The following is a 26,654-nucleotide window of genomic DNA, read 5'->3' as shown; positions in this document are numbered from 1 at the left end:
TCGGCCGAGTATCCTCGACCAGTCTTCTCAGATATCCTCGACGAGCATTCTCGTCATCATCACCGGCCGAGCATTCTCGACCAATCACGTCCGAGATCCTCGACGAGCATTCTCGTCATCATCCCCGGCCGAGCATTCTCGACCAACCACGTCCGAGATCCTCGACGAGCATTCTCGTCATCATCACCGGCCGAGCATTCTCGACCAATCACCGTCGTCCTCGAATACCGTTACCGTCGAACCGACAAACTTCGTAACCCATATCGGCAGGGCACAAGCAACCTGTCGATCGAGCGCCCCACTTGCACGGGGCGCGCTCGGGCGAATCGCGGCGGCGACCGCGCCGGCAACGACCCGCACTTGCGCACACGCTTATACGACCGCGTTAGCCAATCCCGCCGCGCCCCGCGACTCCCCGACCGTACGGGCAAGCCGCCCGCATAACTTCCTAGTTTAGCCGAAAAACTTTGTACATAGATAGTTCTAACCTTAGATATAAACCGCGCCGCGTAGCTGGTAAACCGAGCACCAGCCATATTGCAATCTGTATACTACTGTTATCTCTAGCATTGTCCCTCTTGCGATCTCTATGTTATGAGCGCGATCATTATCTTTTATTTTTTTATTTTCATATCTCGCTATTTTGTTAGTTCTTTTATTTCCGTTCCTGTTCACTCTGTCAACTCTTTTTGTAACCATCATAACTTCAATAAATCATTCTCTATCTTTGACTACTTAAAACGCTGGGTATAATCATTGCGGACACCTGACCAACCGACGAGCCTTATCCGGTCCGATCCCGAAGTTCCCGCACCGCACCGAACCGACCGAAACCGCGTACCGTTACATGGCGCCCGAACAGGGACCGTTTTAAACGACCGACTGATTATACCCAGATACGACAATGCCGTTGACAGAATGGATAGATCGCTTACCGAGAGAGCAACTCGAAGTCTTGGCCCAATCGTATCAGATTGAGGCCTCCGGTACCGCCGAGGAACTCCGCCACCGCGTGAAAAATCATTTTGCCCAGTCCCTCCGTACCACCGCCGGGCCCCGAATTAACAAACGCGACCGACCACGGTGCCCATAGCAAGGTGATGAACCAAATGAGAAAGTGGGGTTGCCACTTTGATGGCCGGGACCCGCTGTCCTTCCTGGAGCGGATAGCCGAACTCCAAGAGGAGTACCGATATACCGACGGCCAGATGAAGGCTGGCCTACCCGAACTTCTGAAGGGCGACGCGCTGGCCTGGTACCGGAACGAGCGTGACAGCTGGGACACCTGGTCCGATTTTACGCACGCGCTCAGACGGCAATACCTGCCCCGACGATACCAGGCCAAGCTCGCCCGAGAAATCCAGGAGCGCAGGCAACAACCAAAGGAGCCTTACGCCAAATACGCGACCGCCCTGCAAACCATGATGCGGCGCGCAGGCGGATTCACACAGGCCGAGAAGGTCGACCGGTTATATGAGAACCTAAGGGCCGAATATAAACTTTACGTACGCCTCACCGACGCTACCGACCTCGCCGACCTGGCAGAGCAGGCCGCCGAGTTCGAGGAGATCACCAAGGCGCAGGAGAGCGAGAACCGGGCAGAGAAACGTAAAGTCACCACGGCCGCCGCCACCACCACTGAGCCTTACGACCGAAACACCGCCTGTTGGCGGTGTAAGCAGCGCGGCCATAGCCGCTTCGACTGCAAGCGACCGGCCCGAAAGTTCTGCTCGCAGTGCGGCAAGGATGGAGTCCTGACTAGGGAGTGCCATCCCCGAGCGGGAAACGCGCCACCGGCCGAGGACGCGTCCGCCCCTCGGCCCGCATCCGGATAAAATACCAGCCGCGACCACACATTACGGTGCGCGTCGGACCGCGCCGATTCTCGGCCCTGCTGGACACCGGGGCCGAGATCTCAATGATTAACCGCCGGGTCGCCGAACACGCCAAGACCTTGCGCATTTGGCCGGAGGTCCAGAACGAGACCATCCACCTGGCCGACGGGACCACCGCTACCACTCCGGGGCGAGTCCGTCTCCCGCTACACGTTGCCGGGCGGAAGCTGGAGCACACGTTCCAGCTCCTCCCGTCCCTGGAGAGCGACCTGCTGATTGGGACGGATTTGTGGTCTAAGCTTGGTCTCACCATCCCACCACCGCCGCCCCCTCAAACCCGACGACGCCGAGAGCCTCGACCCACGCATGGGGTCACCGCCGGGATGATCGAACGCACACCGCAGGAAGAGCGGGAACTACAGGCGTTTCTAGCCACCGAGCTTGCTAAGTTCGAACACGTTCGAGGACCCACCGACCAGGCCGTGCACCATATCCGGGTAAAGACCGAACACCCCATTAAACAAAGGTATCGGTCACGGAACCCCGCAATGCAACGGATCATCGACGAGGAAGTCCACGCAATGGAGGCCGCCGGGGTAATCGAGCCTTCCAGTAGCGCGTGGAGCTCCCCGGTGGTCATCGTCAGAAAGAAGGACGGCCGGCACCGCTTCTGCATAGACTTCAGGAAGGTCAACGAGCTGACCGAGCGGGACGCCTACCCCTTGCCGCATATCACACCCACGCTGGACAAGTTGCGAGGAGCCAAGTACCTCTCGACCCTCGATCTAGAGAAGGGGTACTGGCAGATCCCCCTAACGCCGGAGAGCCGTCCCATCACGGCCTTCACCGTACCGGGTCGCGGCCTGATGCAATTCACGGTGATGCCGTTCGGCTTGCACTCGGCCCCGGCCACCTTCCAACGACTTCTCGACCGGATTTTGGGGCCCGAACTCGAGCCGCACGTATTTGTGTACTTGGACGATGTTATCATCGCCAGTCCGACCTTTGCCGACCACCTAAAACACCTAGAGGAGGTGTTCCGCCGCCTGCGCGAGGCACGCCTGAAGCTAAACCCAGAGAAATGCCACTTTTGCCGCACCGAACTAAAGTACCTCGGGCACATCGTGGACCGACGAGGTATCCGCACCGATCCGGACAAGGTCCGGGCCGTCACCGAGTGGCCAACTCCCACTAACATCCGCCAGATCCGCCAGTTTGTGGGGCTGGCCTCGTGGTATCGACGGTTTACACCGAACTTCGCCACCATCGCGGCACCCCTTACCCAACTCACGCGGAAGAACGCTCGGTGGCGTTGGGGTCCGGAGGAGGAGCGCGCCTTCCAAAGCTTGAAAGAGGCGCTAACCACCGCACCCACCCTCGCGTGTCCGGATTTCTCGCGACGATTCCTGCTGCAGACGGATGCCAGCCAGCACGGGCTAGGCGCCGTCCTGTCACAATTCTTCGAAGACGGCGAACGCGTCATTGCTTACGCAAGCCGCTCATTGAACGGAGCCGAGAAAAATTATAGCGCGACCGAGCTCGAGTGCCTGGCCGTAGTGTGGGGAATCCGACACATGCGGGGCTACTTGGAGGGCTACGAATTCACGGTCATCACCGACCACCAGGCCCTCCAGTGGCTACGCCGCATGGATTCTCCCACCGGACGACTCGGGCGTTGGGCACTCGAGCTCCAACAATACTCGTTTGACGTACGGTACCGAGCCGGGAAGCTCAACCGCGTGGCCGACGCGCTTTCCCGTCTGCCCTCCGTATGTTGCAACCGAACACCGCCCGCATGTACCTGGTACCGCCGACAGTTCCGCCACGTGCGTGGGCGCCCGGAAAACTTCCCCGACTATGAGATTCGGGGGGGCCGACTTTACCGTCGTATCCTTCACTCGACCGATTTCAAAGACGAGCCGGCCGAGGCTCAGTGGAAGCGGTGCATCCCGCGACCGGAACGACCGACTATCCTGACCCAGGTGCACGATGTCCCCACCGCCGGGCACCTGGGAATCGCGAAAACTATTGCCCGAGCCGCGCGGCGCTACTATTGGCCGGGGATGTTCGCCGACATCGCCCGGTACGTCCGGAACTGTCGGAGCTGCCTGCGGCACAAACACGCGCAGACACGGCCAGCCGGACTCTTACACACATCCCATGTCGACGCGCCGTGGGCGCAAGTCACGATGGACTTGGTGGGACCCCTCCCGCGGTCCACTAGTGGCCATACGTGGCTACTAGTGATGCAAGACCGTTTCACGAAGTGGGTTGAGTTAAGCCCACTCCGGCGAGCAACCGCGGCGACCATTGCGCAACACGTCGCCGACCGCATCGTCTACCGGCACGGATGTCCCCGACAGGTCATCTCGGACAACGGTAGGCCGTTCATAGGGCGACCAATGAAAGCCCTGTTGCAGGAACTAGGGGTAGAGCATCGTACCACACCGGCCTACGCCCCTCACTGCAACCCCGTTGAACGAACGAACCGGACGATCAAGACGATGGTAGCACAGTTCGTGGGGAACAACCACCGCCTATGGGACCAGCAACTAGGCGCATTACAGTTCGCCTATAATACGGCTCCGCACGACGCCACCGGATACTCGCCCGCCTATTTAAACCACGGGCGCGAATTGGAAGAACCGACCGGACTCCGCGATCAACGGCCCGTACCGGCAGCGGCGCCGACCGCCAATCAACAGCGATTGAGGGAGGCCTACGAGGTCGTGCGAACCAACTTGGCACGTGCCTTCAACCGGCAAGAGCGGCACTACAATCTACGTAGGCGCGCATGGAAACCGGCACTAGGGGACACCGTATGGAAGCGGGAACATCTGCTATCCAATAAGGGCCAGGGGTTTAACGCCAAGTTGGCCCCTAAGTACGCCGGACCGTTCGAAGTCCGAAAAATACACTCGCCCGTGATCGTGGACATCCGAGACCCGCAGGGCAAATGGCACCGTCGAGTCCACGTGCAAGACCTTAAGCCGGGCACACGAGAAGCCGTTGCCGAACAGACCGATGCAGAGGATACCGAAGACGAACAACGCGATCACACCGGAGCAGACGACGACCGAGCAGACGACGACCGAGCAGACGACGACCGAGCAGACGACGACCGTGCGGACGACGACCGGGCAGATGACGACCGAGCAGACGAGACCCACGGCAACCATGAGACAGCAGAATCCGATGCCGATGACCCTGCCAGGAGATGAACACGTGAAAATCACGTCCAGGAGCCATGCCATCCCGAGGGAAGGAGCACCCTCTCCCAAACCCGGAGAGGTATATAAGGCAGACCAACCGACCCGGAAACCGCAGAAAGTTACCTCTAGCGATGGAGCAACTAGACGCATTACTATCAGCACCAGCTGACGACGACGAGGAGTTCGAGAAACTGTGGGCACAAGCCATGGCCACGGCTACGCAGCAGCCGGACTTATTCCCGCCGACCCCCCACCACCGGGCGTCCAGAGCCGCACCGCTGCCGACCGCCAGCACACACGGAGTACCCGTACGGTCATCTGGGGCAGCTCCAATTCAAAGGCGCAGGAAACCCGTCGCTAGCGTCCGAGCGCCGCCGCATGCCCTCATCGAGGCAGCCAGGAAACCGGTGCCCCGTCCGCAGCCGGCCCAACCAGCCTATCACCGATCAAAGAGCGCACCGGTCGTCGGAGTACGAGTGCAGCGATCCTCCGCTGTCAACGCGAGGAAGCTGGCGGCACTCTTGACCGAGCCACCGTCACCGCTAAACCGACCCCGCATACCAACGACCAGAAAAGCGACACCGGCAGCCATCTCAACCACGCCGGCCGACGATCCCGACGGGAAGGTGCAGTCCTCTGGGGATGCCGCGCCGAAAGACCGGGGCCGGCCGAAGAAGCCGACACCACCTCCACACCACCCGACGGCACGACAAAAGGCTAGGGCAACCCTACTGGCCGTATTCGGCGGGACCCTTTCCGATCTGGAAGAAGAGGACCACGCACCCGTCCCCGCCTCCATCACCACGCAACCAGACAGCGACACGATACCGGTGACCACCGAACGAGCGATTCCGCCATCCGCCCCGTCAACCCAGCCAGCCGCCGCTGCCGACACCAACGAGGAAGGGTCACGAACACCAGCCACTCCAAAGGACGCGCCAACATCCACGATCCGTACTCCCGTGGCCACCACACCGCGATCCCTTCCGTCCGTACCGGTACGCGTCAGCGACGATCTAATTATACATGTGCCGTACCACGCCGCGAGAGTGTCGCGAGTGTATAAGGTGCGGTTGGCGACCCGCCGCTACACGTTGCGGTTCGATCGCACCGGGCATTGCCACTACGTACGGGAATTCCCGGCGTAGTGGCCTAAGTTCGCCACTTAAACGGGGAGGGGTGATGTAACGATACGCCCCTCCACCGTCCATGCGCCTCCGTTCCGTCCACCGAACACCGAACGCCGAGTGCAGTCGAGGGCCACGTGCGCGCACAACCGAACTTCGCCGTGCGACCACGCGGCGACACGCGCGCCGACCGTGGCGTTCCGTAACGCTCCCACTCCGGCTCAACCGACCGAACGCGCGGATTGGCTTGCTCAGCCGCGCGTTCGGATATATAAGCCGGCAGTGGGAACGCACAAGTCAGATCCGTCCGACTATCCGACCCGTCCACAGACCGAGCATTCTCGATCGCTCCTTAAAGACGAGCATTCTCGTCGCACTCCGATATCCTCGACGGGCATTCCCGTCGCTATCCTCGGCCGAGTATCCTCGACCAGTCTTCTCAGATATCCTCGACGAGCATTCTCGTCATCATCACCGGCCGAGCATTCTCGACCAATCACGTCCGAGATCCTCGACGAGCATTCTCGTCATCATCCCCGGCCGAGCATTCTCGACCAACCACGTCCGAGATCCTCGACGAGCATTCTCGTCATCATCACCGGCCGAGCATTCTCGACCAATCACCGTCGTCCTCGAATACCGTTACCGTCGAACCGACAAACTTCGTAACCCATATCGGCAGGGCACAAGCAACCTGTCGATCGAGCGCCCCACTTGCACGGGGCGCGCTCGGGCGAATCGCGGCAGCGACCGCGCCGGCAACGACCCGCACTTGCGCACACGCTTATACGACCGCGTTAGCCAATCCCGCCGCGCCCCGCGACTCCCCGACCGTACGGGCAAGCCGCCCGCATAACTTCCTAGTTTAGCCGAAAAACTTTGTACATAGATAGTTCTAACCTTAGATATAAACCGCGCCGCGTAGCTGGTAAACCGAGCACCAGCCATATTGCAATCTGTATACTACTGTTATCTCTAGCATTGTCCCTCTTGCGATCTCTATGTTATGAGCGCGATCATTATCTTTTATTTTTTTATTTTCATATCTCGCTATTTTGTTAGTTCTTTTATTTCCGTTCCTGTTCACTCTGTCAACTCTTTTTGTAACCATCATAACTTCAATAAATCATTCTCTATCTTTGACTACTTAAAACGCTGGGTATAATCATTGCGGACACCTGACCAACCGACGAGCCTTATCCGGTCCGATCCCGAAGTTCCCGCACCGCACCGAACCGACCGAAACCGCGTACCGTTACAATATATTCCAAAAATATGTAATATATTCCAAAAATATTTAAAAATGTATGAAACTTCCATTATATTTTTTACATATGCAACTTTTAGTTCCTCGAAAATGTCATAATTTTGTTAAGTTTTGAATTGATCTTAACGATGTCGGAATAACATCGTTTTGAGGAATTATTTCTGATTGAGAACTGTGTAATGCAAAGACAAATTGGATTATTTACAGGGTATGGAAAGAATTTACTTCTTAAAAATAACTATATACAGGGTGTCTCATTTTAAAAAACTTTGATAATTCTTTAATAAAATCATTCATTTTTATCAAAAATGTTTCAAACAAAAATTGTATGGTTTTGAAGAGGGCATAAGATGATGTTATTAATTTGATCGTGAAGGTCACGTGAAGGTCAACTTTACCCACATACGCACGCACGCACGCACGCGCGCACACACACACACACACACACACACACACACACACAATTTTTAAAATAAAACTGCCTACTTTTTATTGCATATTCTCGTAGCTTATCTCGAGACCTTTCCAAAACAATATAAATAAATGTTTTTTTGTTTAGTATTTTTTTAGTTACAAGACTTGAAAGTTACAGTACCGCCGGCATTAGCATCACTCAAGTTATACCACATGGAGGTTGCCCGGTCGGATTTACACATCTTTTGTGTTCGAAGAAAGATCGAAGGATGATCCAAACAGTCAAGATAAGATTGGTCGGTGATTCAGTCAGTCAAGATAAGATTGATCGGTGATTTAGCCAAGACTTTCAAATCTTGTAACTCGAAAAATACTTAATGAAAAAACATTTAATTCTAGTGTGTTAGAAAGACCTCGAGATAAATTACAAGAATCTGCAATAACAAATAGGCAGTTCCATTAAAAAAATTGAAGGTGACCTTTAAGTGACCTTCAAGTAACTATTCAAGGTCAAATTAATGATCATTTTATGTCGCTCTCGAAACCATACAACTTTTGTCTGAAACATTTTTGCTGAAAAAGCTCCATTGAAGAATTATTAAGAGGCGTTTTTAAAAATGGAACACACTATTGTATATAGTTATCGTTACTTCCAGATACCCAGTCAGGAGTAGTTTTTCGAAACGATATCGTTTTGATATCATTAAGATTGATTCGAAACTTACGTCGACATTACAACATTTTCGAGTAACAGAAAGTTGTATATGTAAAGAGTATAATGGAAATTTCATACATTTTTTAATATTTTTGGAATTTATTATACATGTAATAAATAATTTTTTATTCTGAAAAATTTTGTTTAAAGATTGAATCGATATTTATTCGACATTAATTCAACGATGTGATGATGTGAAAAGAAAATTAATTTATTGTATTTCTATTTTTGCATCATTTATTTTTTATTATAGTACATAAAAACAAATAGAATAATTTCCGCATGTAATAATTTGTAGAATCGACTATTAGATATCGATTTAAACTATTATTATTGGTTATCTCAACATTTTTTTCAGAATTTTTATATTGGAATACTTCAGAAATATTGAGAAATTTATATTTTTTTTCAAAATTTTTCATATAATATATGTGTATTTCAAAATATTCTCTTTACAAAAATTAACCAATCTGTTCTAAAAAATATGTTATACAAAAAATTGGAAAAATTCTAAGAAAAGTTTTTTTTAATCATTCTTTATTTGTTAAAAATATAATTTTAAATAATTATTTTTAGAAGTAAAAATTTTTTTATTTTTAAACATAAAAAAACATAATAAAGCGATTTTTGAAAAAAATAAGTTCAATTGAAAACGTTATTATCTTAAATGTACAAAAATAAAAAAATAACTTCAATAATAATCCTAATTTAAACCAATCTCGTAACGATCTCATTTTTTAAGTCATTTACTTAATCATAAATAATTCTTTAAAAAAAGAAAAATAAATTATTTTTTTCTTCCTGATTGCTCAGAAAACATCAAAATAACTTTTCGAAACGATGTCGTTTCGATGTCGAATGAAAGTCAAAAATTACTCAAAATTGAAATCAAAAATCCATCGAAATTAACGAAAATTTTGAAAATTTTTAACTTACAGTACCGGTCAAAAGTTTAGACTCAGCATTTTTGAAATGATACATTTTCGTAAATAACATTGACTTTGACGGTATTGAAACATTGAATTTCAACCAAAACATTGATACATGCTATGTGATAGCCACTTGTTTACGTATTCACGTTCACTTGTTATGATTGTTTTGTTTCGTGTTTATTTCAAAATGAATGTTCACATTACGCGTGTCGTTTTAGTCTGGTTGCGTTACTGCTCAGTTCTCTCAGTGTTATTATTATCAATTTTCTTTTATTCTCTTTGTCTAAGGTAAGTTTAACTAACTTGGTTATATTTCCAGTGGAAATTTACAATAGAAATCATATTCTATGTAAATACACATCATAGAACAAAAGAAATATTTATATACTATTTATTCCGTTTATAGTGCACGAAATGGGTCGAAGAAAAGAATTAAGCGTAGAAACACGCGCCGTAATTGTAGCACTACATAAAGAAGGATATTCTACACGACAAATATCATTGAAAACTAAGGTTTCCCAGACTACAGTTGTGAGAACGTTGAGAAGAAAACAAGAAACTGGTTAAACACGAGCCGTCATCGTTCTGGAAGACCCAGAGTAACTTCAAAAAGTGAAGATAAGTTCATCTGTGTCCAAAGTAAGCGTTTGCGAACTCGTACTGCACCAGAAATTCGCGAAGAACTGAATGCTACCAGAGAGAAGCCAGTATCTGTAACGACTGTTCAACGCCGACTTCGTGATCATGGATTAAAAGGATGTGTAGCTGCTAGAAAACTACTGCTACGTAAACAAAATAAAGTCAAAAGATTGCAATGGGCAAAGAAACATAAAAACTGATCGATTAATCAATGGAAAAAAGTATTATTTACAGACGAATCAAAGTTCGAAATTTTTGGGGGGAAACGTAGGCAGTACGTTCGTCGCCAGGTCGGCGAACGCATGAAAGAGCAGTGTGTAGTATCAACAGTAAAGCATGGAAGTGGTTCGGTTATGGTTTGGGGGTGTTTTGCTGGAGAAAAAGTTGGCGATCTTGTAAAAATCGAAGGGATTATGGATCAACGGCAATATCACAGTATTTTACAACTCCATGCTTTTCCGTGTGGAAAAAAACTAGCTGGTCGTGGTTTTATTTTCCAGTAGGATAATGACCCTAAACACACATCAAAATTGTGCAGAAACTATATTATCAACAAAGAAAAACAAAAAGAGTTAAAATACATGAATTGGCTCCCTCAATCACCAGATCTGAACTCAATAGAACTTTTGTGGAATGAATTGGATAGGAACGTGCGAAAAATGAGATCAATGAATCGAAACCAACTGTGGGAGTTCCTGCAAGTATCTTGGACTGAAATTTCCGCTCTGACTCTGAAGAAATTGATAGAAAGAATGCCCAGAATATGTACAGGCATTTTGAAGGCTAAAGGAGGTTATTTTGAAGAGAGTAAAATATAAATAAATTTATATAATCCAATTATTTTTGTGGTAATTTTTAATTCATCGACCGTTTTGCTTTACAACCGAATTTTTTTACTAATATCTGTTGCTAAAAATTTTGATTATTAATATAAAACGCATAAGTATATAGATGAATCTAAACTTTTGACCGGTACTGTACATTTTCAACATTGAAACGATATCGTTTCAAGGAACTATTTCTGACTGGGTAACCAAGTAAGTTTTAGCACATCAGGCAAATTAATACACTGCATGAATAGTTGCAAACTTGCAGCCAATTTGCTAACTACAAAATTTAACGTAGAACTGAGTTAGCAATAGGAGACCAAAAACACATCATTAGTTAATGAAATTTTAAGATCAAACGTTTATAAATATTAACACATCATGTTGACAGCAAACTGATGGCTCGTCATGCGCTTGCATTCGTATATGTTATAGTGACAGCAAAGTATGGCAGGTATGATATCAAAAGTCTAACACAAGAAACAGAATACTTGATGAATATTGTTGAAGTTTCTAAATTGCAGTTTGTTGTCAACAATTTGTTGACATGACAATAATATTTATTTATTATTAGCGATAATTTTTTGTCAATAAATTATCATGCAGTAGCACTTCAAATTATACCGAGATATATGAATTTCTTTAAAAATAATTAATTATAAACAAATGCACGATTATCTGTGTAACCTACCTATTTAACGTTCTGTAACTCAATCAATAATGATTTTATCAAAAATTTACAGAAATCATTGTATTCATGGCATATTATTGAAATTTATAATTTCATGCAAGCACAAAAATCGATATCCATTTTAAAAATGTACATCATGCAAAATTCTCGAAAATAGTGTCACCTAAATCTATATAAGGTGTTTATTAATGGTTGTATACACCCCGGCCTGCACCGGACAAAACAGAGATGTGCTGTTTTGGTCACAAAGTCGCAGAAAATATGATACGTCGTTTGCACATCGTTGCGACGTAACTAAATAATTTGAATGTTTTAATTAATTAGCTGTTTGGTGAATTTTCTTTTGTATTATGACTTATATTTTAAAGATAAATAATATTTCACTTTTTAAAAATGATGTTTTTGATTTAATGTAATTAAATTTAACACGTAATTGTGAAGACGTAGAGTAATGTACAGTTGGGAAATACTTTTGCGGTATCCGGCTATCCAGTAAAAATCACTATCCGATGCATAATTATTTTCTCAACTATGCAATTATATTCACAAATACTTTTTTCTCTGCGTATAGTAGTACACAAAAGCGTCACTAGATGGCTGTTATGGCGTTTTATTTCTCGTAAAAAAGGAAACACACGTAAATGGTCCTGCCTGCACCAAACATAACAAGCACGTCGCTGTGACATGCTAACTCGTCGCATATTACGCCTCAGCGACGTCTCAACTGGTGTTCGAAACGTAATTAAGACGTTGCTGAGACGTAACTAACATTTTTGGTGACAGCGACGTTGTAATGATGTGTATTTTGTGACTTATGCACTAATTGTAATCTGAAAATTATCGACGAATTTTGAAAAATTAAGATTAGTTTTTACTGCGTTATGTACGTAAAATACTTGCTAGATAAAATGTATAATAGTTTTACACTGAGAGAAGAAAATGATTGCAATTACCATAATTCAACTGTAATTTATAGTGGTTTTGGGTGCGATCTATAAATTATAGTAATTCTGAATTATAATATTCTACTTATTATGTATGGTTACATCTATTATATTTATAATGGTTCCAAATATTGGAAGTTTAAAAAGGTTAGTTTTAATCACATAGTAAATTAAAATATCTTCCACTTGATTTCATTTTCAAGGGAATTCATCAGAAAAATTATTCTACTCTAATAGAACATCGGTGAAAAATCTTATAATGCTCCGCCTTTTATACCATTTACGTGTTTTTTTTCTTACGAGAAAACGCCATAACAACCATCTAGTGACGATTTCGTGTACTACTATACGCAGAGAAAAAAGTATTTGTGACTATAATTGCATGGTTAAAGAAATTATTATGAGAGATGCATCGGATAGTGATTTTTACCGGATAGCCGGATACCACGATAGTATTTCCCAACTGTACATTACTCTACGTAACGTTTTCACAATTACGTATTAAATTTAATTACATTAAATGAAAAACGTCATTTTTAAAAAGTGAAATGTTATTTATCTTTAAAATATAAGTCATAATACAAAAGAAAATTCAACAAACAGCTAATTAATTAAAACATTCAAATTATTTAGTTACGTCGCAGCGACGTGCACAAGACGTATCATATTTTCTGCGACTTTGTGATCAAAACAGCACGTCTCTGTTACGTGCGGTGCAGGCAGGGAATATTTATTTAATATTTATTTAATGTTTATTTATTATAATATGTATTTAACATTTAAGCTATTTATTTATTTTATTATTTATTTTAAAATCCATTTAAAAAACGTTTAAGTTTAACTTTTACGTCCGAGCTCCACGATTCTTTTCTTTTACTTATATTGTTGGTAGAAAGTCTCGGGATGGCTCGATGCGTTTGATACAAAACTTGCGTAGGCTCTCGCACCAAATTCGCCCTGGTAGCCTGCGGAAGCCTGCGACGGGTCCAGCGAGCACAGCGAAAAGTGCGATATGAGAAGCTGTCATATCAGATGCCATGCTAAAGTAAACACTTCCCATTCGCACACGCTCGCGATTTTGAAGATCGACGCATTGCTGGCGGATGTCGGCACGAGATCTTGAAATTTGCAACGGCCCGATGCGAAGACGTCGCACTGGCTAGCGAGGGAAGTAAGGCTTCAATATGACAGGTAGTCACGCAGACTGTCATATTGAACCAAACATTTCTCACTCGCAAAATCATAAATTTGGCAATCGACATGCTCCATCTGAGAATTAGTCTTGCCGCCGAGACTACGTATGGAAGTCGTGAACCAAATATCCTACTCCCATCCCTTGACGATATCGACACCTTTTGACCAATCGAAATGTGATTAAATAAACTAAAAAGATCCTGATTGGACTTGGCCGAGCTGATAGGGGATCAAAATTTTGATTCACCCACGCCTTTTGATATAAAAAGGGCTCCACAGAGCCCGAAGCACGACTTGCTACTCATTTTTCCTAAGTGTCAGTTTTGGTACACCACCTAGTTGTCGCGGTCACTTTAATCCTGTTCACAAAAACTTTGGCAAGTATCAAGAGGCCAAGTCCAATCATCTGTGCTACCAGCCTATCTGGAACTTAAACCAATAAAACCATCTCCTAAGACCAACTCAATCGAAAAGTAAGTGACCAAATTATCTAAGCGGCATACAAGCCCTCTTTCTCTCTTTTTTATCTAGATCTTACGTGATTTAATTAACGACCTTCCTCTTTCTCTTTCCCTTTAACCCTTTTCGGACCCAATCGAGCTCTGGTGTCGATCTGACTCAAGGGATTTAATTCGTAATTCCGGTTTAATCATTTTCGGGTCTGATCAAGCTTTGGTATCGATCCGACTCAAGGGATTCAACCCATTATCCTGCCTTAACCCTTTTTGGGTCTGATCAAGCTCTGAGGGACAATCATGAAACTTTTTCCCTAGAGCGGAAACGTGAAAAGTGAAAATCTTTACCATTGAAGTTAATGGAGAAATTTTTCACTTTTCACGTTTCCGCCTTAGGGAAAAAGTTTCATGATCGACCCCCTGGTGTCGATCCGACTCAAGAAATTCCACTTCCTTTCCCCTTTTTAATAACTTGATCACATTCATTTTGCAATTCGATTAAAACTCGTTCCTCCCTCCCTCACTCACGGGTAGTTCCATGACAATTTTTATCTATTTATTTTTTAAGTAGAGAGAGAAAAAGAGAAACGGTAGCTTTGTCTTAGAACGTCGTCAAAATTGAACCTCGTTAATTATAGTGGAAGGTCAGCGAAGCCCACACAAAAACGTATCTCGGGTTGCCGCGAAGCGCCGACGCTATCACCGGAACAGGCGAATCCGCAACCAACCTGTCCAAGAGCTCCGACTAACTACAAATTCTGTTTTTTCTCTCTCTCCCTCTCTTTGTCCTTCCAAACCTTTACCTGTACAATTTACTTCTCCTCCCCCTCTTTTTCCTTCTTACTCCTCTGTATCCCACCCTTGTTTGAGTCCTGTACCATCTCCTGGGTCATTTGGTTCAGGCGAAATCCTCTATTTCGACTCCCCTGAAGGACCTTTTTGAGCGCTGTCAAGAAACGACTCCTTCCCCCACCATTTTCCCTCTCACACCTTTCTCTGTTGATTTCTTTTATCGGAATCCTAATTCCCCGGTCCAAAGACCGCTGGAAAATTCCTACTCCCTTTCCCTAGATTTTCCTTCCGAAGCACTTTTACTTCCTCCCGCTACTCCCGAAGAAGCGGAGAATTTTGTGAATAATCTCGATCTACAAATACTCGACGAAATAGCCGAGATATTTGAGTCGTTTGAACCTGAATCATGACTATCTTTGTACTCACACATACACATACACTTAAATACGTAAATTTTTATAAAGTTCAGTTAATGAACAAATTTTAATGTAATCAAGTAGAATTTAAGTTTTTATAATTAAATGTGTAAAAGAAAACCATATAAAGATTTCCTTTCAAGTGCTACACTGCTACACTCGCCGTTGACGGGAGCAGTTGTGTGCTCGCTAGTTACTCTCGACAGCTCGGAATTTGTAGAAATCGCAAGGATGACTTGTCTCCTTGGTTTGTAGAAAGGACGGAACCACTTACTTTATTACTTGGAATAGGCGAAATAGATAGGTAAACGAAGGACTTTTTCGACTCCAATCCAAATTAACCTAAGACCGTATGAGAAGGAGCATTGCTTTCGATTCCTGTTTATAGGTTAGAAACTAGTTGGTATTATCGTTACTGTATATATGTATATATAACTTGTTAATTAAATAAAACCTGTTTATAGAGGCATCGAACAGCTTTATTTACTCACGACAGCGAAGGCCAATAAGAGTGTGATAAATACTCTTACAAATCGAAAGCTTAGACTCAATAGCTATAAAGATGACGGAGAATACTCAATTTCGCTTTTATGTAACCGCTGAAGAAGCAACAGATAAGAAAACAAATGTATATAAGCTGAAGTGGTTTCAACCGGCGGATAGCGAATTATATTACGAATTGTCATTAGAATTATAAAACCCAGGCGGTCATCCGGAGATTTGTGCAATACAGAAGGTAAAAAACGTACTGTCTTCGATTAAGACCCGGGGAGCTTACCGAACGTTTACGTTTTCATTACCGCCTGAGATAGCGGCACTATATATGGACGATGATGGAGATATAGTGTACAAAGGGACTTATTTACAAGCAACAACAACACCTCAATAAGAAATAAAAACAACGAAAAAGGGAAAGGAAGAAGACATATCTACGCTTTTACAACAAATAGTGTCTGCTACACAAAAAGAAAGACCGCCAGAATCAACATCGAAGAAGAATTTAAAAAAAATACGTGAAAGTTTCGTACTAGAGAATTTCGACGGTAAAAATTTTTCGATTACAAGCTGGTTCCAAATGTTTGAAAAAGAATGTGCGCGATGTCAGGTCACATTAGACGAGGATAAGATTCTAATATTACGTTTATTTCTGGAAGGGACAGCTAAGGACTGGTATTCTTTGAAAGTAATTACAATAGGTTTAAATGCAGATTTTGAAACATGGAATAAAACATTTCTGGAGAGTTTTCGTGAAACAGGTTGGTGCAAATATAGAGGCATATTCTTTGCGCTATATTGGTGGCAATTTAATAGATTACGCTTTACGAAAAGAGAACTTATTAGTTAATATTCGAAGTAATTTTCCAGTGGATATACTAATTGACTTGATTGTGACAGATTTACCGATAATGATATAAGATAAGCTTGAAAAAACAGAGATTGCATCAATGGAGGAATTATTAACAGAGTTACGGAAATTAGAGAGTTTAGTACAAAAAAAGAAAACATTTTTTCATGCAAATGCTTCTAGAAACGGGGATCAGCCTACAAGATCCAATCTAGGAACTTCAAATCTTAATCAGAAGAATCAAACATCTACTATCACAAATACAGAAAAAAAACCTTGCTCATATTGCGACTAAAGAGGTTTTCCAGGAAGATTTCACCCTGAAGCACTATGCAGATTAAAACAGAAAGAACAAATTGAACAACCGAAGAATATCAAGACAGTGAACAATGTTGCAGTTCAAGATGCATTGAATGAAACCATAACCGATCAAAAAAACTAGGCTTGCTGCCGCTGATTACGCTAGAGGTATTTCTGAACGATAAAAAGATACAAGGAATCTACGATCCAGGTGCAAATGTAACTTTTCTGAATTCGAAGATTATTAAGAAAATGGGTCTGACTACACGAGAAGATAGAAATACTTTTAAAACTGTCAGTGGCAGGAAAAATTTTTCCGGCAGATTATCTGCTAGAATGAGAATCCACAAGATAGAAGAAACAGTGGAGGTTTTTGTTGTTGATGATGAAAACTTTGCGTACGATATTTTACTCGGTCTCGACACAATAAAAAACTTCTACTTGAAACAAGATTACGACCTTAAAATTGACCAGAAAATAAATTTGGAAAATAAAGAAGACGAAATTAAAAATTCTAATACCAATGTGGAAAATCAAGAACATTTGGTAAATTTTAATGAAGGCGTTCCTGTTGAGCAATTTGAAGCAAAACTAGATCATCTACCTAAAGAAAAAAAAGGATCCAAATTTTGATTAAGGGGTTAGGCCAGTCTAGGATTTTCAAAAAATCAAAATTTTTTTTTTTACTTAAAGTACACTTTAGGGTCCTAAAAACATTATTCAATTGGTAGAATAGTGAAAAAAACATTTTTTCCTTGTCCAATCCGCTGTAGTATCGAAGCGTTCGGAGCGGGCGACTAGCGCATTTTCTACCTGCCGCGGCGGGCTTCCTTTTGTCCCCTTTTTACCACTCTTACCTTCTGCACTAATGTACCAATGGGGCCTGAGGCCTCTAATGGTTTCCCAAAAGGTCGTTAGAAAGTGCTAGTTCATCAATACAGCTGTATGTGAAAAGGTAAACCAACTGGCAAATTGATCGATGAACTGTCAATTTATTATGGTCTAGCGATACGCAGAAATCATGATTCTGTACAGAAAATGAGGACTGCGATCTACGCAACGCTAGATCACAAATTATCAACAGATGCCAAGCCCAAGCACGATCACTGCCCGAGCGGAGAAAATTCGTGGTGCTCGTGGCAAAGGGCCAAGGCCACTGAAACTTTGGACGAATATACACATAAACCACCTTTACATGAAGAAGTATACAAGGCTATAACTCCAATTTATGAAAAATTAACCAGTGATGACCTACTCACTCGTTGCATAGGCGGCTTCACTCAAAACAGTAATGAGAGTTTCAACGCTACAGTATGGTCGATGGCCCCGAAAGTGACATCCAGTGGCAAAAATGTACTTGACACAGCTGTATATATTGCTGCAGGTACTTATAATGATGGCCTCATAAGTGCCATGAGAGTCATGCAGAACATAGGCATCAAAATTGGGCCGAACTGCTACAATTACTGTCAAGAGACTGATCAAAACCGCATTAAATTATCCGACCGTTCGCTCTCAGATGCTGCAAGAAGGTCTCGAATCGAACAGAAGGCATCCAGAAAGGAAGAAAATGAGTTCCACTTGTCCATGGAAGGTGAAATGTACGGCGCAGGCATCGCAGACTGAAGGTATAACAAAATTTTCAGCACGTAAAACTTTAAACGCGTTTTTCTCGAAACTGCATTTTTCAAATCGGGCGACGATGGTATTCGGAGACTATCGCACGTATCCACTTGAAATTTTAACTGTAGCTTCACAGTAACATTATCTAGTAAACTACGTACGATTTTTTTGTTATCATTGCAACATTTTTTTTTATAAACAATTTACTGCTCATTTTTTCGGTCAAAAATTGAACCTTTTCTTTACAAGTCCGCCATTTTGCGAAAAATTGATATAAAGCTAAAAACATACGTACTTTACTAGCAAGTCTTATGTAGATTTAAATCCCGTTCTTTATTTTGTTTCAGATAGCACGAGTTCCTAGAATCACCGTCGCCCGTAGAGGCCCTCTTGAAAAAGGTGATTCCGAAGATTGGCCCAGTAGCCGCCATTTTGTATCAAAATGTCAATATAAAAATTTTTTTATACACTTAAATACATGCTTAATAAAGCCTGAAAGAGAGAAATTCGATTCCTTTTTCCTTACTTCAAGAATAAATTGTCAAAGTTAGGCTTTTTTTGAGAGCTCTAGACTGGCCTAACCCCTGAACAAATACAAAACAATTTTTGCCAAAAATAAATTTGACGTTGGACAAGTTAAAGACTATGAAACACATGTAAAACTTGTGAAACACAAATTTGTGGCAAAAAAGCCATATCGTTGTTCCATACCAGATCAAAAAGAAATAGAATTTCAGATTAAAGAATTATTAAAAGCAGGATTGATCGAAGAATCATGCTCCCCTTTTGGTCGCCCGTCACTTTTGCGTATAAACGGGAAGAAGAAACGAAAACAAGAATGTGTATCGATCTTAGGGAGTTGAATAAATTACTAATTTCGGAACCTCAACCGTTTCCCTTAATAGAGGAGATTATAGCTAAGCTCGGGACACAGAATGGTTCCCTGCACTAGACATAAATTCCGCTTTCTGGGCAATTCCTTTGCGCGTGAAAGACAAGACTGCGTTTGTAACACAAGATGGTCACTGGCAGTGGAAGTGTTTGCCATTCGGTCTAAAGACATCTCCGGCAATATTTCAACGCATACTAAGCAATCTCATTCGAAGAAATAACTTGAGCTCGTTTTGCATAAACTATATTGATGAAATCTTTATTTTCTCTAGATTTTTTGAGGAACATATGGAACATTTAGAAAAATTATTGCAAGCTATTTGCAAAGAAGGATTCCGATTAAAATTTATCAAATGTAATTTTGCGAAGAACGAAGTAAAATATCTCGGTCATGTAATATCGAAAAATACTGTGCGTTCAATGAAAGATAATTTGAAGTCGATTTAAGCATTTCCAATACCAAATTCCCGAAAGAAAATTCGTCAATTTCTTGGAAAAATAAATTTTTATTATAAATATATTGCAGACTCTGCACGTCTTTTGGAACCACTACGAAACTTACTCAGAAAAGATATTCAATTTTCATGGTCAGAAGATTGCTAAAGAGCATTCACGAAAGCTAAGGACTTATTGTGTTCACAACCGATATTAGCAATCTTTGTTGTAAACGCACCAACTGTCATTTATACGGACGCCAGTATAGAAGGTATTGGAGCTGTGCTAAAACAAAAACAACCAGACGGGGAACGAAAACCAATTGCTTTTTTCTCAAAAAAGTTAAATAAATACCAGAAAAAAAAGAAAGCTATATTTTTAGAATGTCTAGCCATAAAAGAAGCTATTAAATATTGGTAGTATTGGCTCATTGGAAATAAATTTTTGGTTATAACCGACCATAAACCACTTGAAAGTCAGAACATTCGATCGAGAACAGATGAAGAATTAGGGGACATGATGTATTTCCTGTCTCAATTTGATTTCGAAATTAAGTACAAACCTGGCAATATAGAAGCGGATTTGCCTTTCACGCAATCCTGTTCTCTCTAACTTAGAGAATTCAGAAGAACATGTGAAAACAGTAAACTTAGTTGCTATCGAACAGATAAAACAAGATCAATTTACAAATAAAGATTTAGATAAAAATTCAAAAAAGATCTCAGTCGAAAATGAAATATTTTATAAATTAAATGGAAATAGAAAACGGATAATAATTTTAGAAGAATTTGGGAAACAACTAATTTGGCGAATTCATAGAGAATACGGACACATTTGTAAGAACAAGATTATGGACAAATTAAGACATTTTTATTATTTGCGGAATATAGATAAAATAACAAAACAAATTTGTGAGCGCTGCGAAATTTGCTCCAAAAATAAAACTCGAAGTAAACATTACGGCCTGTTATCCAAATTAAGCCCGCCAAGAGAACCATTTGAAATTGTTTCCTTGGACACAATCGGGGGATTCGCGGGAAACAGGTCAACAAAAAGGTACCTACACCTTTTGATAGACCACTTCACTAGATATGCCTTTATACTGACATCAAAAAATCAGACATCTGAAGATTTCACAAGGTTGTTAAAAAAGATCCAAGATAAACATCAAATAAGAACTCTATTAACGGATCAATACAGCGGCATTAACTCTAACTCATTTAAGAATTATTTAAAAAATTAAAATATAAATTTAATTTTTACGGCAGTAAACTGTTCATTTTCTAATGGACTTAATGAACGACTCAATCAGACTCTTGTGAACCGAATCCGATGTAAAATTAATGAAACAAAATCTCGAGCTTGGTCAAAAATAGCGACAGAATGCACAAATCAGTATAATCGGACAGAACATTCAGTGACTGGATTCAGCCCGGAATATTTAAGAGTCTCGCACATAAAATGCATAACATAATATAAGCACAACATAAGACCTATGGGCCAATGAGCATCCATCATAAAGTCGCCATATTGATTTACATAACATTTTCATTGGTCCGTTGGTCTTATGTTGTGCTTATGTTATGTTATGCATTTTATGTGCGAGGCCCTTTATTGTTTGGAAAAGCCGATCCCGTAATCCCCAAGCAACTAGCAGAGACCTGATTAAAGATAGAGAATCAGCATATAGAAATTCCTTAAGAAACTATGAATACAACAAGTCAAGATATGATAAAAACCGAAAAAACTTCAATTTCAATGTTAACGATTTGGTTTATGTCGAAAATGGATCCAAGCTGAATAGAGGAAAACTAGACAAAATTAGACTTGGGCCTTTTCCAATAATTCACAAGATTTCCAACACTATTTTTGAAATAGACTCCGGACACAAGAAAAAGGAGTCAAACTATTACCATATCTCTAAACTTCGTCCATATACCGGATCTGACGATTTCCGGTAATCTCGTGGACATCATTTTCTTTCTTTCCACCTTGGGTGGGGGGATGTAAAAGAAAACCATATGAAGATTTCCTTTCAAGTGCTACACTGCTACACTCGCCGTTGACGGGAGCAGTTGTGTACTCGCTAGTTACTCTCGACAGCTCGGAATTTGTAGAAATCGCAAGGATGACTTGTCTCCTTGGTTTGTAGAAAGGACGGAACCACTTACTTTATTACTTAGAATAGGCGAAATAGATAGGTAAACAAAGGACTTTTTTGACTCCAATCCAAATTAACCTAAGACCGTATGAGAAGGAGCTTTCGATTCCTGCTTATAGGTTAGAAACTAGTTGGTATTATCGTTACTGTATATATGTATATATAACTTGTTAATTAAATAAAACCTGTTTATAGAGGCATCGAACAGCTTTATTTACTCACGACAGCGAAGGCCAATAAGAGTGTGATAAATACTCTTACAAATGTTTTCTTTATATCTAAATCTCTTTAATTTACCGTAAAACTTTTATTTAATCACCCATAGCTTTTAGGATAGAAAGGAATTTTTACTAACCGATTTATATTCTTTCATAAGCATTGTAATTAATTTGTTTTTATCTTCGTACTATACTAAAATAAAATGTAATTTTTATCTTTAATCATTCTACTTAATTTACTTTAACTATCTCCGATCCCTCGCTCTTAAAAAGGGATAGCACTAGGTCCAATCCCGTGTAAAAAGCGATTCGATTTGTTTACAGAAAATAAGGACTAGACGAACGTACGAGTTCGATTAAGCGCCATAGAGTCACACTGTGACACTGACCTTTAAATCGAGCTCACTTGTTACTTTCGACTCGACGCACACTCCCTCTAACATGTGTGCTTGAGACCAACGGTTCGTTCCTTCCTTTTTTTTTTTTTCATGGGAAAATCCTCATGGTTACCCCTCCCTTCTGGGGGGAAGGGAGGCGGTTATGCCGGACTCTTACCGGCTAAAACCCCATGGTGGTCCACCTTTACATGTGACGTGGGGGACGCCCCGGGCTTGCTAAGGCATACTCCAACGGGCGCCCCCCGAGCCACTTCCCTCTCCCATTTGGCTTGGGAGAGGGACATCCTAACTGGAGACCGTTGCAGGACCATCACGCAACGGTCTCCCCTGCCGGGGGAGCTGCGTGCAATGGGATGGGGTGCCCCCGCACCCGATCCCTGCAGCTCCCGGTAGTTCTGGGCTGGAGGGCCAGGCGCGACTTCGCCCGTTCCTTCCTCCAGCCCATGACTGTGTGGGGAGATTATGGGACTCGGGCATAAGCCCGGGCCCTTCTCCCCGGTTTCTTCTTACGGCAGGTAGCGGAGTTCGGGTCCAACTTCCGCCTTCTCTCATCGCTCTCCTTCTGTGACATAACTGACTCACAGAAGGAGAGCGCGGCCGCCCAGGTCAACGGTTCGTTCCTTCCTACCCTAAGCCTCTCTATGGTCTCTCGTAATATAAATTAACGTTGAGACTCTCTCGAGGACTCAGGACGCAACAAACTTATTTTACATATTATTTGGAAGAAACATTTAAAATTAAATATAAATATAAATACAAGGTTGCCTATAGAGCCGACACTGGGTGTTGGTGTGTAAATATATATTTGACAATTAGTTACAATAATATACGTTACGGTCCGACATTAGGATCATCTTCAGTAAAGACACGAGTAAATTGCGATAATTAACATAGAAAGCTCATCTAGAATCAATGTCAAGTTGAGGGGACGTGTATGGTCCGAGTCGTTACATAAATTTTGACCGTCATAACGGAAATGAATGAATCTGAGTGAACGGGCAACGATTGGCTGCGTCTGAACAGAGCGGGGTTCGAGCCGTTACGTAAATTTTTAAGTGTTTGACCGTCATACTAGTTCGGGAAAAAACGCAAATTGATTAACAATAGTAAAAATAACGAAATTAGCGAACAAAATATAATGAGATTTACACGGATACGGTTGATAAGTCGAAACAATTAACAACTGACGGCATCTAAACAGCGTGAGTAATCTCAGAACATTGAACAGCAGAGCGTGACAAACACATGTATAATCGTTGAGAGAATATTGAGAGATGAAAACATCAGGAGTCAGCAAACAGATCATTGTACAAGGGGTCTAAGAAATTAGTATCCGTTTGTAAGTTTAGTGGCTGCTTTTGTTTTTGTATGAAAATCATTTCAGATGTCAATCTCTTATTCAGTATCTTTTCAATTAAAATAAACAATAAAAGTTTTTTCGTATTTAATTTAATTATTGTACCTTTTTGATTCTTTTCTAGTTGTATTCTTATTTAAATAAATATCAGAAAAGTTATTTCAGATACTAACCAGATGACACCAAAAGGTCCTAAGAGGTTCACATTGAGCTCAGCTAAAAGAAGAATGAGTTCTTTTTAATCTTCAGAAAATATCACAAAAGAATTTATTTTGTATTTCCAAGTACAACAGGGAATGTCAGTAAAAAGGAGTTTATATAACAATACATAAAAAGTTCAGCAATGTGTTTTGAAAGAAATCATTTTATATCCATAATGATTTAAATTGAGAATCACCGAGAAGCGCGGTTGCGCTGCGCGCCAAAATGCTGCACAACAACCAGCCTCTTTTACGCAAGTCGGCGAGTTCAACACATACGAGATTATGAGATCTCAGATGAACCAATCAGGTTCTGAGTAGTTTTAATTGATAGCTAGCGGTCGAATTATAAAATGTACTTACCCTACTTATTAATTAATACAGTCACAAATTTCTAAAACCAGCGTGAACATGCAGCGTTGAGACCTCTAAAACTCAACTTGTAAAATTATACATACAACAAGAAGAATTATTTCTATATCTTTATTCAGTCATTTGACACTTGTTTTAAACTTCAACCCTGCCTGCACCGGACGTAACAGAAACGTACTGTTTTGCTCATAAAGTCGCAGAAAATATGATACGTCTTGTGCACATCGCTGCGACGTAACTAAATAATTTGAATGTTTCAATTAATTAGCCGTTTGTTGAATTTTCATTTGTATTATGACTTATATTTTAAAGATAAATAATATTTCACTTTTTAAAAATAATGTTTTTTCTTTAATGTAATTAAATTAAACACTTAATTGTGCAGACGTTACGTAGAGTAATGTACAGTTGGGAAATACTATCGCGGTATCTGGCTATCCGGTAAAAATCACTATCCGATGCATCTCTCATAATTATTTCCTTAACCATGCAATTATAGTCACAAATACTTTTTTCTCTGCGTATAGTAGTACACAAAACCGTCACTAGATGCCTGTTATGGCGTTCTATTTCTTGTAAGAAAGGAAACACGTAAATGGTATAAAAAGCGGAGCATTATGAAAGTTTTCATCGATGTTCTATTATAATAGAATAATTTTTCTGATGAATTCCCTTGAAAATAAAATCAAGTGGAAGATGTTTTAATTTATTATATGATTAAAACTAACTTTTTTAAACTTCCAATATTTGGAACCGTATAAACATAATGTAACTGATGTAACTATACATAAAAGGTAGAATATTATAATTCAGAATTACTATAATTTATAGTTTGCACCGAAAACCACTATAAATTACAGTTGAATTATGGTAATTGCAATCATTCTCTTCTCTCACTGTAAAACTATTATACATTTTATTTAGCAAGTATTTTACGTACATAATGCAGTAAAAACCAATCTTAATTTTTCTAAATTGGTCGATAATTTTCAGGTTACAATTAGTGCATAAGTCACAAAATACACGTCATTACAACGTTGCTGTCACCAGAAACGGGGATGTTAGTTACGTCTCAGCGACGTCTTAATTACGTTTCGAACACCAGTTGAGACGTCGCTGAAACGTAACATGCGACGAGTTAGCACATCACAGCGACGTGCTTGTTACATTTGATGCAGGCAGGGAATTCATTCAAAATATACATTTACATTAATGCTAAAGTTAAAAAATTATAATTTAGAGATAGATTAGAGAAAGCAAAGCACATTTTCCTTGAAAAAAGTGAGATACCATTGGAGGAAGATAGGAAGACAAAAACAGATTAAATGATGGGCATTTGGTCTAATTAGTTTTGTTTCGTTACCACATGAATGGCGCCGCGGTGAGAAGGGAGTAGCAGCAATGGTTGTCTTAAGACGTAATCACACTACAGGTTGCAAGCTCGGTTGTGGTTGGGGTTACTGTTGAGTGTTGGAAATCAATCAATCAGAGAAAAGCAGTTTGCCGGTTAGGTTGCAGGTTACAATTTAGACCCGAGTCTATTTTTCAAGCTTGAAGTTGTAACAGTAGCCAATAAGATTGCGAGAATCATAAGTCTAAATTATAACCTAACTTAAACTGCGTACTGCTTCATCTGCTTTGCACGTTATAACCTAATCGTCTTGTGGTTCTGCTTTGTTTACGTTTCGTCTTAAGAGATCAAATGATTACAATTATATAGTTATATATTGGAAAGCTGATTTTTCTTTGAAAATACTGGTATTTTCGATTGCACCGCTACAAGTTTTGAGTTGCAAAAATTTTTGTATCCTGAGAGAAACATAATCTTCTGGAGAATTCACGATATATTAAAAAAAGTATACTGCTTCACTATCTTATTTTGTGTTCAACTTAA

General features: G+C 41.9%; 2 protein-coding genes across 2 annotated transcripts in view; both read left to right on the top strand.

Annotated features, from left to right (window-relative positions):
• LOC105204319 (tyrosine-protein phosphatase 69D) overlaps positions 1–26,654 on the top strand; it is a 309,057-nt gene that overhangs the window by 146,045 nt on the left and 136,358 nt on the right. The window lies entirely within an intron of this gene.
• LOC120358634 lies at positions 1,851–6,322 on the top strand. Its single transcript, XM_039453428.1, has 2 exons — positions 1,851–2,265; positions 5,576–6,322. The coding sequence occupies exons 1-2, from the start codon at positions 1,919–1,921 to the stop codon at positions 5,766–5,768; spliced, it is 540 nt and encodes a 179-aa protein (XP_039309362.1). The 5' UTR covers positions 1,851–1,918; the 3' UTR covers positions 5,769–6,322.

The sequence above is a fragment of the Solenopsis invicta genome, chromosome 9 (genome assembly GCF_016802725.1).
Source record: "Solenopsis invicta isolate M01_SB chromosome 9, UNIL_Sinv_3.0, whole genome shotgun sequence".
Lineage (NCBI taxonomy): Eukaryota > Metazoa > Arthropoda > Insecta > Hymenoptera > Formicidae > Solenopsis > Solenopsis invicta.
Note: the sequence above shows the minus strand (reverse complement) of the source record. Positions and strands in the feature narration are given on the sequence as shown.